At 56.2% G+C, this 16,027-nt stretch overlaps 1 protein-coding gene across 1 annotated transcript; it reads right to left on the reverse strand.

Moving 5' to 3' along the window:
* Positions 1-6,017: 6,017 nt before the first annotated feature.
* Positions 6,018-8,160, reverse strand: SP9 (Sp9 transcription factor). The gene is made up of 2 exons (XM_055719099.1): positions 8,140-8,160; positions 6,018-7,370 (listed from the first exon to the last, which is right to left on the reverse strand). Exons 1-2 carry the CDS (start codon positions 8,158-8,160, stop codon positions 6,018-6,020), a joined length of 1,374 nt encoding a protein of 457 aa, XP_055575074.1.
* Positions 8,161-16,027: the final 7,867 nt, after the last annotated feature.

A 16,027-nucleotide genomic window follows, 5' to 3' on the forward strand; every position in this document is an offset into this window, starting at 1 on the left:
CAGAAGTTTTCCAGTATCATGCAGACTGTAATATATGGTGGAGGTGACCTAGCTCATCTCTCAAGTGCATGTGAATGAGTTTGAAAGGGTGAGCCATTAAGGAATGTCACGGTCTTCTTTTAAATGCTTTTGCATTAGGTTGCTCCAGGCGTTCTTGCTGAAGTAGCTGGGAGTGAAAGGGCACGCACAATTCAGCAGAGTCAGGCCCTGTACTACTGTGTGTGTGGAATCTCTGATTTGGAAGGAACAGGAGGCTGGTGAAACACTCGTATGAACGATCTAAACAAAACATCTTACTATCCGTCCGTGTAAGAGAACGGAGTTGTGTGACAGGGGAAGAGGTATATTCTGGTAGAACATTTTCATGTGAAGTGCAGTGTGAAGGATACAAGGAATAACTAGTAAGTGCTGGAAGGTGCCTCTGCTCCAAAGAAAGGTCCCTTGCTTACAGGTCTGTCTCTGTTGTGTGCGTGGCACAGGAGCCAGCTGACCGCAGCACAGCTGACTTCCCCCTGCGGAAGGAAGGGCAGCTCAGCACCGACAGTTGCAGGCATTTTTGTGGGCTCTGCATTTTATTGTTCGCATGTCGTTACACCGTGTGCTATGCGCATCCTGCTGCTTCGCACTGGAAGGGACTGACAAATGGCACGGGTTCACCATGATGGATGGCCGCGGCGAATGAGAACTAGACCAGAAGAGCAATGGTGACATTTTGGATGGGTCTGGCTCAAGACCACCTGTTGAAGGGCTGTGAAACAGAGCAGTCGGCCTTGCGACACCTGTCCCGCCTTGGGCGCGGCGCTGGCAGCCCGGGAGTGGCCGCCGGGGGGGCTCGGTGCCGCCTGGGCCCGCTGTGCCCTCACCGGCGCGGGCAGCGGCCCCGGCGGCGGGCGGTGGGAGGGCCGGGCCTGCCGCGCCGCCGGGTTCAAAGCCCGGTTAAGAGCAGCGGGGGAAGGGGCGGCGGGCGCGGCTCTCCCGGCACACGCCGCGGGACCCCGGTGAGGGCCCTCGGGACGCCGGCGCTCGGCGCGGCGGCTCGGCAGAGCGCGGCCGGGCCCTGTAGGAGGTGCTGTCGGTTCGCAGATGACGGTAAGCGCGCTCTTCTCTCCGCTTTTTCCTTCAAGCGGCGGCACGGGGTTCACCCTCCGCCGGGCGGCCGGGGCCGCGGCGCCGGGCGGTGGCTCCCTCCGCCCGGCGAGGGGGGACGGGCCCCGGCGGCGAGGCCGGGCCTACCTGGCCCGGAGCGGAGGAGGCAGGGGCCGGGGGAGGGCCGGCGGCTCCCCGCGGGCGGGCGGCCCCAGCGGCCGCTCTCCCGCCGCCCGGCGCCGCGTGGGGCAGGGCCCGGGTCGGGGCCCGCGCTGAGGGCGGCGGCGGGACGGGGCGGCCCCGCGTGTCGAGTGGCCCTCGGGGCGGCCGGGGCCTGGCAGGGAACCGCTGTCCTGGGGCGAGGGGGGCCGCCGGGCCGCCCGCCCTTCGCTCCGCCGCCCCGCCGAACCGGGCGTCTGAAATTAACTCAGAGCCGTGATTCCGCCCGTTCCCAAAGCAAATGAGCAGGTGACTTGGGGATCGGGTTCCTGCTCGGATCGTTACAATAAATATCCCTGAAGGAAGCTCTCTATTTATGTTGTCATTGATTAATTCTCGCTACCTCATTTGATTTCGATTTAGAACGATTTGATTCTAATTTAATTAGCGTGTAATTTGGATGTACATAATTACTGTAATTATGACATTCAGGTAAGGCAGCTTTAGGCTGAAAGGCAATTTCAAATTTTCTAGCAACCTACTTTGTACCAGGGAACGGACAAGGACTTCGCGCCCTGCCAGCCAGGTAGCAATTAGCACATCTCGGAGCGCGGCGCTGCAGGGGGTTTGTGTTAAAACAGCGGCGCGAAGGCGGCGGCGGGGCCTCGCCCGGTGCCCGCTGGTGGGTGCCCGCCGGGAGCCCCGCCCGGCCCCCCCCGGACGGCCGCAGGTGCGGGGCCGGCCCCCGGGAGCGGCGGAGGGCGGAGAGCGGTTATCCACCTCCGGCGGGGTGCCCGTCCCCCCCGCCCCGCCAGGTGACGGGGCCGCGCGGCAGCCAGCGACCCTCCGGTGGGTGCGCGCGCTGCCGCCGTGGGCCTGTCCTGCCCCACCCCCGCCGTCTGCCGCAGAAGTTCGCGCCAGGCCCGCCCGCCCGCTCCCGGGGGCCCGGCCCCGCCGCTCCCGCCCCCCGCCGCCTCCCTCCGGCCGCCGCGGCCTCTCCGCGCCCCCGCCGCGGCCCGGCCCGCGCAGCGCCGCCACCCCCGCGGCGGGCCCCGGCCGCGCCCGCGGGCCCGCCTGCCGCGGCATCGGGGCGGCGCCGGCCTCTAGGTGGCGCCGCGGAGCCGCCGTGCGGCCGGGGAGGGCCCCGCCGGGCGCCACCGCCAGCCCCGGCCCGCGGGCGCGCTTGTCGGTTTTTTTTGGTTTTGTTTTTTTTTTTAATAATGTGCTGAGAATGTTATTCCTTGAGGAAATTTGCAGCTAAATTATTCTCACTTAAAATAAACACTTAGCGCACCGATTACCCGGAGGGGCGGGCTGTCTGCTGGATTCCCCTTCATCTGCCGCTCGGGAGGGTGGGAGAGGCTCTCGGCGAACGGGCAACGGCTGCAAATAAATCGCGGCTCCAGCAGATAAAGTTTCCGTTTGAATTGAAAGACGCAATTAAGAAACTATCCGGGCACGGGAGCGGGCGTTTCTGTCTCATCCCGTTAGAACAAAAGCATTAACGTTACCTTTTAAGTGTAGAACGAGCCGCTGGGGCTGTGGTTCGCCGCGGGGGGCAGGGGACGCGCTGCCTGCCAGCCGGGCTCGCCGATCGAGTGGCATTTAATAGATAATTCCTCCCGGCGTTTTTACCTTTTCCCGGCGGCCGGCGGCTGCCGCCTTCGGCTGGTTTTCCGCCGCGCCGCACCGGGCCGGCGGAGCGGGGCCAGGACAGCGGCGGAGCGCGGTGTGTGCGGCTGGGGCCGGGCGAGCGGGGCCGGGGCGGCGGGGGCCCGGCTGCCCAGCCCCCTCGGGTTAGCGCCTTCCCGCTAAGGGGGTGCTGCTGAACTACGGGCTCAATGAGAGAAATCAGGTTTAGTTTTCGGTACTCATGCCGTCTGGTCTTTAGTTTCTCTTTGTGTAGAAGTTTCACCAGACCACATAATTATCGCCAACATGTACGAAAGAATGGTGTCGTTTATTTTTAAAAAGGTGACATGCTTTCTATTTTCCCGGTTAAACGAACCGGCGCTGCGGCCCGGAGCTGCTCCCTTCTTCGTTTCTGGGGAGTCTGCAAGTGATGGACGTTTTCTGACCCGAAGGGGCAAAGGCAATGCAAAGAGGTCCTTGATCAGTGAGCTGAGAATTGTAACCCCGGCCTGGCAGAAACTGGACCTGGATGGCGTCCTTTGATGTGTTTTATTATAAATCGAAAACAAAGCTGACTCCTGCCCAGCACCCCGCGCGGGTGCATTCCTCCGCCGCCCCACCGCCGCCCGCAGGGAGGGGAGAGCCGCGCTGCCCGCTGCCGCCCGGCCGCTCTGCCCGAGCAGCCCCCTGCCCGGCCCGCCGGGAAACCCGCCGGCACCCGGCGGCCGCGGGACGGGGGCGGCAGGAAAGGGACCTGGCCGGGATGCTTTCGGCCAGAAAAATTCCGGAGCGGCTCTCGGGGAGGGTGCCGCCAGCGGGCAGATGCGAGGGGCAGCTCCCGGATGCCCGCCGCCCCCGACCCGCCGGGAGCCCCGGGGCAGAGGCGGTGCCGGCGCTGCCCCGGTCGCTTTTGTGCAACAGTGGCGCGGAGGAGGTGGGACGCGGTTATTAGTATTCACGGCAGATGTATTTTCTTTAACGCAACGTCTTTATTCCAGTTGGTGGCCGACAGCAGAATCCGTTTCCCGATGCTATTTGCATTCCCTGTTTTACGGAGGATTAAAATATTTGTATTCCTCCAATCTGTACCGGGCAGATTAAATTAACTTTTTTTTTTTTCCCCCTCCTTCTCACCCCTTCCCCCCCCCCCTTTTTTTTTTAATAACACAATTATCTCATTTAACAATTTGCCTTTAAAAAAATACTGTGGCTGTTAGGTTGGTGGTCAGGAGACAAAGGGAGTGAAAATAATTTTCATTTCAATAATTGCCTTCTGGTCAATTTAACTGTGCCTTATTTTGAAAGAGCCTGTCTAAATGAGATTCCTGTCCCAAATGTGTTCCCAGGCCTTAGCCCAGCCTTTAATTATTCCTGAGGTTTTTTTCTTCAGAATAAGACGCTGCACTGAGTAATCACAAAGAAGTCAGAGAGCATCCTTGAACCTTTTCAATAGCAGAGCCACTGATATTCAAATAACATGCAAGGACCATTTGACTGCATGGGGACATAAGCATTTCCAATTCACTATTTGCATAGATCAACTGTCTTTGAAAAGGAAAGGAGCAGTTGTCTTCCATAACATTAAAAAGCCTAGTTATCAAATCAAGTGCTTAGTTTGGGGCTTTTAAAACGTTTACATTTTATCTCAGGTTGCCCTTTACCGTTTGACATGCAAATTTGGTGCAGTTAATTTGGACAATTAAAAGGATCTTCAAGGGAGCTTTGTCACCGAGAATATTCGGAGTTTTCCCCGTGGACCAGCTGAGATAAAGTTGGCCAGAACAAATGATGTCTAGGAGATTAATTAGATATTTGATAAGACATGAATCCCTAATAAGGGAATACAAGGCACAGGGGGCTGCTGTGTGCTCTAAGTCAAAATTAATAACATTTAACAAGATTTTCATTTAGGCATGAAATGTCTTTTCCGGAGTATTGACTCTAGCGATTTATTCCCCCGAGATCACCTCCCAACCTAGGCAGCCTTGTGGCACTAAAGGCTTTTTAAATTAAATAAATAGTTTCTCAGCACAGTTCGGTGCTGGTTTCGCCAAAGGCTCTTAGGGCTCAGTGTGGTTCCCAGCTGCTGTCGCAGGGTTCCGACTCTGTTTATATTCCTTAAAAAAAATAAAAAAAACCACAACAACAACAAAAAAAAAAAAACCCACCAAACAAAACCTCAAACAAACAACAGAAAACCACAACAAAAAAAGAAACCCAAAATCAAAACTAAGGCGTTTGAAAAGAGCGGCCAGAGCACTTCAAGCGTTCCTGGCCCGGGGCCGGTTCCTTCCCTCCCGGCCGTATTTTTAATGACGGTCACTGTAAGGGGGACAGGGAGGGGGTGCGAGAGCTCCCACTAAACCCTGACCCCTGCGAGGGCTGGGTGGGGGATAAGGAGGGGGCACGAAGAAGAACAAACCCGTGAGTATATTGTTCAGAGTCCTTTAATAATACCAAAATGAAAATATGTCAAGATTTTTTTTCCATACAGATAAACGCATTTAATTTCTTTAAGAGACCTTAACTTACGTGTGTTTGAGTGAAATGTTAACTCAACATTTTAAATATCTTTTACATATATACTGACTTCCACAAAGTGCATCAGAAATTTAAAATAAAATTTAAAAAACCCCAAAAACAAAAAACCAAAACCAAACCCCCAAAGTCTCCCTGAATTTCAGGAATTCACCAATAAAAAAAAAGTAAAGTAAATCCCCAAACCCCCTATCAGATCAACATTTACAGAAAAAATAAGCGAACACGATCTGTTTTTTTTTCTTTTTTCTTTTTTGAACCCTATTTATACAGATGTTTATGAGATACAGAGGAACCGCCTCGGACTTGCAGTTTGATTTCTCACCTTCAGCCTCTCTTAGGATGCTTTCCTTCCAACAGAAAGAGAAGAGAAAAAGGAAACGGAAGAAAGTGTCACTCGGTACCTACTGGCCGCCGGGCGGGACGGAGCGGGGGTGGGGGGTGGGGGGGGGCGCGCCTCTCCGGCCCCGCCGCCCGCCCGCTGCCCCAGGCCCCGGGCCCCGGCAGGGCGGCTGGCGTCCCTCCGGCCGGCGCGGGGCAGAGTCCGGGCGGCTCCCCGGGGGCTCCCCCGGCGGCTCCGCGGGGGCTGCCCGGCGCTGCCCCTAGGAGTCGCCGGGCCCCGCGGTAGGTTCCTTGCCCGGTCCGCGGGCGGCGGCGCCCACCCCCTCGTGCAGGATGAGGTCGGGGGACTCGGAGCGCGGCGTCTCCAGGTTGCTGGCGTCCGTGTCGCTGTCGCTGCCCTTTTTGCCCCCGCCGCCCCCGTTGTGCGTTTTGATGTGTTTGCTCAGGTGGTCGCTGCGCATGAAGCGCTTGTTGCAGACAGGGCAGGCGAAGCGCTTCTCGCCCGTGTGAGTCCGCAGGTGCCGCTGCAGCTCGTCGGAGCGGGTGAAGCGCTTGCCGCAGAAGAGCCAGTTGCAGACGAAGGGCCGCTCGCCCGTGTGCCAGCGCAGGTGCGCCTTCAGGTGCGAGGTCTTGCCGTACACCTTGCCGCAGCCGGGGATGTGGCAGCTGTGCAGCCCCTTGCGCCGCAGGCTGGCCCCCGCCGGCCCCAGCCGCTCGGCCTCCTGGCAGTTGGGGCAGTCGCAGGTGGCGCGGCCCGAGTAGCGGCGGGCGGAGCGGGCCGAGCCGCCCCCGGCGGCGGCGGCGGCGGCGCCCGAGATCATGGCGCTGGCCGCCGCCACCGCCGCGCTGGAGTCCGTGTAGGAGGGCAACACGGGCTTGAAGCCCTCCTGGGTGAGCAGGTGCTGGCTGGTGGAGAGCAGGTGCGAGGCGGCCGTGGAGCCCAGGCCGGTGGAGCTGAAGGCGGAGTGGGTGAGGGAGCTGAAGTCGGGGTTGTAGGTGCCCAGCTGGGAGTGCAGCGAGGCCTGGGGGGCGCCCGAGTGCAGCGAGCTCTGCAGCCCCCCCGCCGGGTTCTGCACCTCCAGCCAGGAGCCCGGGTTGGTGTGCACGTCCCACCAGGAGGAGGCCGCACCGTTGGCCACCTCGCCCGCCGAGAGCGTGGAGTGGAAGCCCGACTTGTACCAGGACTCGTAGGGGTGCGCCATGCCCACCCGCGGGTAGAGGCTCTCGGCCGCCGAGCTGTGCACTTTGGAGATGAAGGCCGACTGCCCGCCGGGCTCCTGCGGGGATACGCCCGCCGCCGCCGAGTTGGAGAAGAGGCCGCCGTAGTCGCTGCTGAAGGCCGACGAGGTGGGCGAGGTGGAGGCCAGGCAGAAGGCGCTGTTGGCGGTGCCCGTGCCGCTGGCCAGTCCGCTAGAGCCCCTGCTCGTGGCCACCGTGAAGCCCGAGAGGCTGGAGCCCAGGTTGCAGCTGGAGGTGGAGCGTTTCCAGGGGTGGAAGCCCCCCTTGGCGAAGGCGCTGGACTCGGGCAGGGTGGTCAGCGGGCTGGTGTTGCCGATCTTGTTGCAGGTGGCGGCCAGCATGGCCAGCGGAGTCGTTCCAAATCTCGGCTCTTCCTGCGGGAGAGACAAAGCCGGCCCGTCAGCCTCACCCCTGCCGCCTCGCCGGGCTCCCGCGGGGACGCGGCCGGAACGGCGGCGAGACGAGCGGCACCGCGGAAAAGTTTCCCCCTTATTCTGGAGGAAGGCTCCAGCCCTGCCGGTCGGCGCGTCTCGTTCTCCGCCGGGGACCGGTTTCGACCCCCGAGGGACTTACGTGGGAAGCGGATCCCGGCGGGCACGGGCAGACACGCGTGTTCCGAGGGGGCGGCCCGGGACGCCCCGCGCAGCGCCGGGCTGCCGGAGCCCGCCGCCGGCCACCGGCGGTCCCCTGGGAGCGAGACGCGGCGTCTCCTCGAGCCACCGAACGGGCGCGGCGGCGAAGGGAGGTGGCAGAAAGGCAAGCGGGGCGCGGAGCCTCCCGACCGGCGCCACTCGCCGAGCCGAGCCAGCAACAACCTTCGGAAATTTAGCGCGGCACTTAAGGGTTTGGAAACAAACGACAACGTAAATAAAAATCGGAAAACAAAAGCGAGCACGAGGGCCCGACTCCTCTCCGTCCGAGCGACTTCTCGGGCTAAAACTCTTTGCAAACGCCCCGATGGGAAACCCGCGGTGGGTCCCCGAGGCGGGCCGGGGTTACCTCCCGCCCGCGGGTCAGCGCGATTTGCACGAGGGGCAGCCGCGACGCGGCGGTGGCGGCAGCGACAGACAGCAGCAACAGTTCCTCCAGCGGGCAGCGAAGCCGCCGCCGGGAAGCCGCGGGCAGCGCGCGGTGCCGACTTACCCCGAGGATAGACGTAGCCATAGCACGTCCCTGGGCTGGGCGGAGGGGCGGAGGGGACGGCGCTCGGTGTGCGCCCCGCGCTGCCCGGCGGCACTAAGGACACTCCGGCGCGGCGGGGCTAAACTCTGCCTAAGTGCGGGCAGCGCCCGCTTTGAAGTACCGCTGGCGGCGGCGCTCGCCCAATGAGGGCGCGGGCGGAGCGGGCCGGAGCGGCCCGGCAGCCAATCAGGCTGCGCGGAGGTGCCGGCGCCGGGGCTCGGGGCGCGTGCCAGTCAGCGCGCGGGGAGAAAACTCCCCGCTCCGGACTGCGGCGACCGCGCCGCAATTAACTACAAGCCCCGGCTGCCCGCCGGGTTGCGACTCCCGCCGGCAGAAGGCGGGGGACGTGCGGCCCGGGTGACACTTGCCCCGGCACCGGCCGGCCGCGGGAGGACCGGGGAGAGCCGCAGAGGGCAGGAGCCGGGAGCGGGGCCAGCGTGGGCGGAGGGCCGGTGTCACGCCCGCCGCCGCCTGCGAATGGTGCGGGCGGTGTCAGAGCCCTGCTGCCCTACGGTCACCCGCCAGCCTCCCTACCGGGTACCTGCGCCGCGCCTGCCTGTTCAACAGGCCCTTCTTCCTTCACAGGCCCTCGGGCAGCGGCTCCCCGTTCTGGATACAAATAACCTAACCGCGCCTCGTGACATTTTATGAAAACACGTTGATTTTTTTTGGTTCTGCTTTGCTAAATGCTAGATGTGGTCGCGCGCACAACGCATTCCTTACGTTCTTTGCTAAAGGAACGGAAGAGGTTTTTTAGTTACATACAAAGCGTCAAAAAAAAAAAAATATCCGAAGGCAGGGAACTGTCAGACATCCCTTTGCCCTCGTACCGGGACGGGAGGGGGGACGAGGGGCTTATGACACCCTGTCGCTTAAGACAGAGGGGTTTATTTTGCAGAGCAATCCCCCAGCAAAACAGTTTGAAAGTCACATTCGCGGCCGGCAGCACGTTTTCCAAGCCTCATGTACCCGCGCGGAAACAGTGCTGCTAACGGCAGAAGGCTTTGCTCCCTCCGAGCAGGGCTCGGGCGCTGCTGGAACGAGCCTCCCCAGCACTTGCCTGTGGCCTCTGCACTGTGCACACTCCACACGCCCAGTGAGCGACAGAGACTTTACCTGCTCTCTGCATGTGCGAAATGTAAGTCCAAACCTCGACTCCTCAGTGTCTTGCAAGCTAGTCCCTTTGATTTGTAATTATTCGAGGCTTCTTAAGTAATTGGCCAGAACTTGCCCGCACTGGGTCCTCGGAAGATCAATAGGCGTGCAACTTTTCATCATTGCGATCGTCTCTGTGAGGCTGGGAACAGGAGCTTTCCCCTCCGCTTCTGCCGTCCCCAGCGCAGCTGGGTACAGTTCTGAGCCAGAAATACGAGTGCGTTCAAGCAACGCCGGGTGCTTGCTCTGCATTTGAGTCAGTATTTCCTTCTCCTCGGTGCCGCCTCAGCCATCCGGTGCAAAACCTCCTAGCAGATGCAGAATAGGCATCGCTAAGGAGCAAGATGGAGAAACTGCGAATTTGAGAGGATTTCGCTGTTCTTTACTCATTTTGATATTAATTTTTTTTTCGTGCTTAAATAAGGCGGGCATTGCGTCTTGTTGTACATTGTGTTATGCAATCTGCGGGACGCCTGCCACGCTAGGAAAGGATGTCCCTGGAGATTATCTTTTATTTGAACGTCTAAGGCTATTTTCAAAGGGCGCTCGCCTTTTTGTCGCCACGTATTAAACAGAGTCGGGCCAGTAGGAGGAAATACTGTTCTGCGCTTAATTCTTTCCACATTGACTCGCAGCGAGCGCAGGGGTCCGGGGAGTGCGCTGCAAACCCTGCCTCCGAAAGCTCTGCCTGCAGCAGATCATAAGCTGCGGCTTTACCCAGGGGGCCTGTAGCCCTCGACGGGTGGAGGCGATTGAAAGGCGGTGGCGGGGGGAGCGACACAGCCCCCGCGGGCCAGGCGAGGAGTCCGACAGGGGCACCCGGGAGCAATCGCCCAACAGGTGACTCCTTCCTTCCCTCCCTCCTTCCCTCCCTCCTTCCCTTCCTTCCTTCCCTCCCTCCCTCCTTCCCTCCCTTCCCTCTCTCCCTCCCTCCCTCCTTCCCTCCCTCCTTCCTTCCTTCCCTCCCTCCTTCCTTCCCTCCCTCCTTCCTTCCCTCCCTCCTTCCTTCCCTCCCTCCTTCCCTCCCTTCCCTCCTTCCCTCTCTCCCTCCCTCCTTCCCTCCCTCCTTCCTTCCCTCCCTCCCTCCTCCCTCCCCCCCTCCTCCCTTCCCTTCCTCCTTCCCTCCCTCCCCTCCTCCCTTCCCTTCCTCCTTCCTCCCTTCCTTCCCTCCCTTCCTCCTTCCTTCCTTCCTTCCCTCCCTCCCTCCTTCCCTCCCTCCCTCCCTCCTTCCTTCCCTCCCTCCCTCCCTCCCTCCCTTCCCTCCCTACTTCCTCCCTCCCTCCCTGCTCCCTCCGGGGGGACGCCGCTCCTTCCCAGCAGCCCGCCGAGGTGGCGGCCCAGTGGCAGCGCGGCGCCCCGGCCAGCCCGGGGGCGGCGGGTCCTGCCCCCCTGCGGGGGAGCCCCGGGCCGTGCCGCGGCGGGACGTGCGGCGGTGCTGCCCCGCGGCCGCCACTGAAGGCATCCGCCGCCTGCGCGGCCGCGGCCGAGGGGACTCGCTGTGCCGGAGGCGGGCGCTGGCTCTGCCCGCCGCGCATCTGCCTCCATCTCCCTCCGCGCCCCCTTTGTAGTGGGAAAAAGTACCTAAAATCCGCAGAGGCGAGGCGGGCGGCGGAAAGGCTGAGCGAATGGCGGCGGAAGGGTGAAGGCTGCTAAAATCTTTCGGGGGGTCAAGTATTTTCTGACATATTTTTTCATACTCCAAAAATCGAGTTTTTAAACAAAGATCAATGTGTTATGCTAAAGTGTTGAGCTGACTGTTAAAACATTTGGGGGGATAATGACAATGTAACAAAGGCCTGGTTTGGAGTGAATCATCACCCTTTTAAAAGTTAAAGCAATTTTCAGGAGAATAGCTTTCAGCAAATGCTTTACATTATTCAAAACGGCCAAATAATGCTCTATTATAGCGCCTGAATGCTGCCAGTCAGCCCATAAGTGCAATTTGTGCAAAGGCTCGGTGCCTTATCTCCACTTCTTTATAAAGAGGTGAATATAAAACAATTTCTTCCAAACCCAGACAGAGAGCACGAAAATTGCTTCCCTTTCTGCAATCAGGGCAATTTAACTGGAGTGCAATTAGCACTATTAAATGTCGATTCTGCATAAACAAATCTGACTAAGAAGCGAAAGTGGGGTGAGAACCTCATATAAACTGAAACTGATTTTTTAAAATTATGTATCCGGGTCCTTTACAATTGATCCGTGACGTTTTCTCCTCGGAATATATTTACATCATAAATACAGTACCGTTAAATCAACATAGATTTAAAAAAAAAATAATAAATCTCAATATGAATACTAATAAAGAATAGCCTAATTAAATGCAACAGTTCACTTCCTTTGAACAATATTGTTTCCCATCTTCCCTTTACCCGTGTCTTTTGATCTGTGCAACTACTAAAGTTGCTGTCTTCGGGAGGTAAAGCTGGGAAACAATTCGTTCATTAAAGCTGATTGGGAGGCTCGCGGGTTCATATTCAAGAGCCTCAGATGAAATGGCTCTTCTATGCAGACAGAGCTCTGGGAAAGGGCTGCCAAATATTTTCCAAATCAATCGATTTAACAGCAGTTAAATGTAAGGTTGCTGTACAGTTTCCCCTGGATCCTAGGAGGGGCACGGGAGTTTTACACGTGGGTGTTACGGGTGGGAAAGGGGCAAACCCTTCCAAGTTCAAGAGAAGCAGCCTCATTTTCTGCCAAACAGAAGGGACGTGGGCAGGAACCAGGCAAACTGCTCTCATCGCCGAGATAAATAATTGCGTCCTGCCAGATTTTTTTTTTTTTTTTTTTTTTTTTTAGCAACAGGACTTCCGTACGAGCCCCCTCCCCCCTCTCTCTCAATTACACTTTTCATTTACGTGATCTAGAAACCACCTTTGATTATCAGAGCAGCGCAGAGGGGGACCTGGTGATAAATTAAGAACTTCAGTTAAGAAAAGGCTTCCCCACTATTCTGCCCAAGACCAGATATTAAAGGGGGAAGGCTATGTAGAGGCAGTACTAAAATACAGACCTTGGTGCCTGTTGAGTCCACTGAATTCTTTCCGCTATAGTTTTTCATTTGTGGGTAAAGATGAAGTGCAGCTTTTGATTAGAGGGAGATCTTTTACAGTTAATAAAAAGGGAATGAGCACTGGGATCAAATAGATCATGGAAATTAAATGAAAATTATGGCACTCTCCAACAATTTCTGCTTGAGCTTTCATGTGATGTTTGTTACAGAATGCACTCCCCTCTCCTCCTGCCCCCTGCACACAGAGCCCCGGGGTGGAGCATCAGACTGGGCTTTCATCTTTTGCTCCATCTTTAAGGTGACACTGTTCAGGAGTAACAGAGCGACCCACATTACCCTGCGGTAGAAAAAAAAAAAACCAAAAACAAAAACAAAACCAAAACACCTGCACGATAGTTTTAGAAATCCTCTTGTCTGCTGAACGCAGTCAAAAACGTGTCTGTGGAACTAATTGTCTCCGCTAAATTTGTGGACCGTGTATTTTAAACCTCCCTTGTTCTGTTTGTGTCAGCCGAAGACACGTTAACAATTCAAGGGAAGACTAGTGTCAAAGGAAGGAAGGTGACTGCAGACTGTATGATGATTTTAATTACTACAATTATTGGGAGATTATTCAACAGCATCATAGGTTTATTTTCTGCCTTGGTAGGGAAGTCTGAGGAACGTCGTACGAGGAACACTGTGCGAGGGTTTTATCTCCTGGTTCACATGCTCCCAGCGCTGCTGTGATGCATAGGTTAGGCACCACAGGCTCAGGCTGCAGCAGGTTCGGAATTCAGCCGGTGCCTGGCGCTCGCAAAGCTCGCTGAAAATGAAGGTGTTTCTAAATAGAAGGAGTTTAATTAGTGAACGGCTGGAGCCACGTTTATAGAGCGTAAAACCGCCTTTCCACGCAAGTCTATTAAAGAAGCTCTGATGACTTGGTAATGAGGTCTGTATTTCGAGCAGCGGAGCGGTGGCCGCAGCCGCTAGCTGGCAGCCCCCGGCCGCCCCCGCCGGTGCCCCCGTGCCGGCGGGGGGCGGCCGCCTGGCCCCGCACCGCTCCCGCTGCCCCGCTCCCCGCACCGGCCCGGCACCGGGCATCTCCCTTCGGCCAGGCGTGACGGAGCCGTGGCTGTGATGAAGCAGGCAGCCTGCCTGCGGGTACCGGTACGTGGGAGCGCGAGGGGCAGGGTGATTGACGTTACGAAGTTCTCTCCGGTCCACAATGACCAATAAATCCTCCTGCGGGTTTCGCCCGCTAATGAATTGCTGGTTTGGAAGAGGAAAATACGCTGGACCCCCGTTCATATGTTCCCCTCTCCCTCCTCCCTCTGTCCTGGGATTAGGGCGAGGGAAGACGGGGAACCGTTCATTGTGCTCCTCCTGTGTTCTGTAATTACTGGAGCTCAGGCTTAAGGTGAATTTCAGCTCGGATCATGAACCATTTCACGTTCAAATGCAAGCTTGCAATACTTTCCTAGTGGCAATTAGGAGCCTATTACAAGCCATTAGATTGATCAATGTACCTTAAACAATGTGAATGATTTATATGGCAAAAAAACCCCTTCTTACATCCATTGTACTGTTCCAGCGACCAACCTGGCCCTGTGTCTCCATTCATCAGAGCTTTAAACAACAAAAGCGATTTATTTAGAAAACAGGCTCAATTCCTTCGTCTGGAAGGGTATCCGAGCTTTATCTGTCTTTATTGTCAAGAGATGTAGGCTGGAAGAATTCAGGCATATGGGGAGGGAGGAGGGGAGGGGTGGATTTGCTGGTTTCCAAACGGATTAATTCACCTTGTACCTGAAAGGAGGAAACAAAGAGATTCCTGACTGCTTCCTAAACAAGCCCCTAATCTGCTGTGCATATGCAACACAAGGAGGAAAGCGGTGCCTGACACGTGTGTTCCACAAAGTGTTTGGGTAGTTTTTTGTAGCCTTTTAGTGACATCCTGGACACAGAACCAGGAGCCCTGGAAGTTCCAAGGCAGCTACGGAGCGGAGGGCAGCCTGGGACACACCGGGCGATGGAAGAAGGGGGTACACGGTACACGCAGCCTTCTTCACCACGGGTAACTATTCTAACCGTTCTGCAACGAAGAAATCTCAAAATACCAGCTGCTGTGAAAGCCAGAGCAGCCACCCTGTAGGCCTTGGGTCTGTCTGTGTTCACCTTCTTTCAGAAGACCCAGGGAGCCTCTGATGCCTGGGAAATTCCTCCCAGCTCCTGGCAGCCCCGGAGTGAGGGGCTGGGGGAGGCCCCTGACTTTGTGCTTATTCACCTTGCTGCTTAGCACTGCAAAATTACTGTCTTCTCTATAGCTACAAAGTAACTGAGTGAATCTTTGGCTTGGTGTTAAACAGTTCTGACATGTGCCCGATTAAAACTACTGAGGAAAACCCCCCACCACGTGTGAACTACCTAAGCTGTTCTTTAAAATGGGGCTTTGGTAGGACCAGTGTAACTGGTGACAGTGTTTGTCAGGAAAAAATCCCCAAAATTTGTGAGTCTTACTTCAGCTGGAAATTTATGTTGAGATATCACATGAGGGAGAGTGTTATTAATTTAAGATCCCAATTATCATTTGTGTTTCAGTAACAATCTGGTCTACTATTTCCTACATTCTGGTCTCTGGAAATTGCTGCAATGCTCGTCAGAAGTCACCATTTTATCATGTCATTTTCTGCGAGGAGGTAAGCACACAGCACATCAGTATCGGTACAAAGAAAAGAAACAAGGGATGGGTGTCAAGTTCTATCAAGAGATATGACCCTTTTAGTACAAAGCGTGGATGCAGCCACTTCAGAATCTGATTTTCCAAGTTGTCCGTATGGGATTGAGACTATTCACTTCCTTCTCTAGTTATCAGCTGCTTGCTTTCTTGATAAAAAGGGATTAGTAAAACGCAATGTCTACCATGTAAACCGAAGGACAGATGCAATAGCAATAAAAGCTGTCCTCCCCTGTCCCTATAGGAGATCCCACAAGGAGAGGAGGAGTGTTTCTATTGACGCTGTCACATAGTAAACCCAGTTCTTCCTTTTCTTATGGACCCTATGCCATTAAGAGCTTAACCCATAGAATCAGCAGTGTGTCACGCTTACCTTAAACTAGTTCTTTCTCAGAGAGGAGATATGAAAGAAGAATAAAAGATATGGAGGCCTCTTTCAAAGGTTCTGTAGGGATCGTCCATTTAGTGACGTTGTGCTTTAAAGTCCTTTTTCTTTTTCCAGAGCTTTGCATTTGTCGTTGTTCCCAGGAGTGTTGCTGGGTCAGCCTTCTCGGGACAGGTTCTGGCCTTCCTCTGCTCTAAGCATCTCTGCAAAAAGTGTCTACTTGAAGGGTTTTCTGCAAGCCTTAACCTACACGTGTATACCCTCTTGTACAAAAGCAGCCTATGCATCCTAACATGCTGCTTCAGGCACTTACACTCCATCTGGGTTGCATTGCCCTTTAATTATCGGTCTTCTTATTGTGATCAAGTGAACTTTTACTAATCTCCACATTTATTGTTAAAGTAAATAGATGCTGCTTTTAATCAATATGGAGGGCCACACCAATGCAGTTCGAAGTAACTTAAGTCAGCTGTAAAGAGTTCAATGTGTGTATAATTACAGAGGACGTCAACTATTCACTCCAGTCTAATTCAGTGTCTCTTCAGAGACAGACCTCTTCCTCCTCCCTGGTCCCGCTCTC

The sequence above is a fragment of the Falco cherrug genome, chromosome 8, assembly GCF_023634085.1.
Source record: "Falco cherrug isolate bFalChe1 chromosome 8, bFalChe1.pri, whole genome shotgun sequence".
Lineage (NCBI taxonomy): Eukaryota > Metazoa > Chordata > Aves > Falconiformes > Falconidae > Falco > Falco cherrug.

What these genes read in the sequence shown, in the direction of transcription:
- SP9 (XM_055719099.1), bottom strand. Translation starts at nt 8,160, where the DNA reads ATGGCTACGTCTATCCTCGGG. An exon ending in TGGCTACGTCTATCCTCGGG is followed by an intron (nt 7,371 to 8,139) that starts GTAAGTCGGCAC and finishes TCTCTCCCGCAG; the next exon opens with GAAGAGCCGAGATTTGGAAC.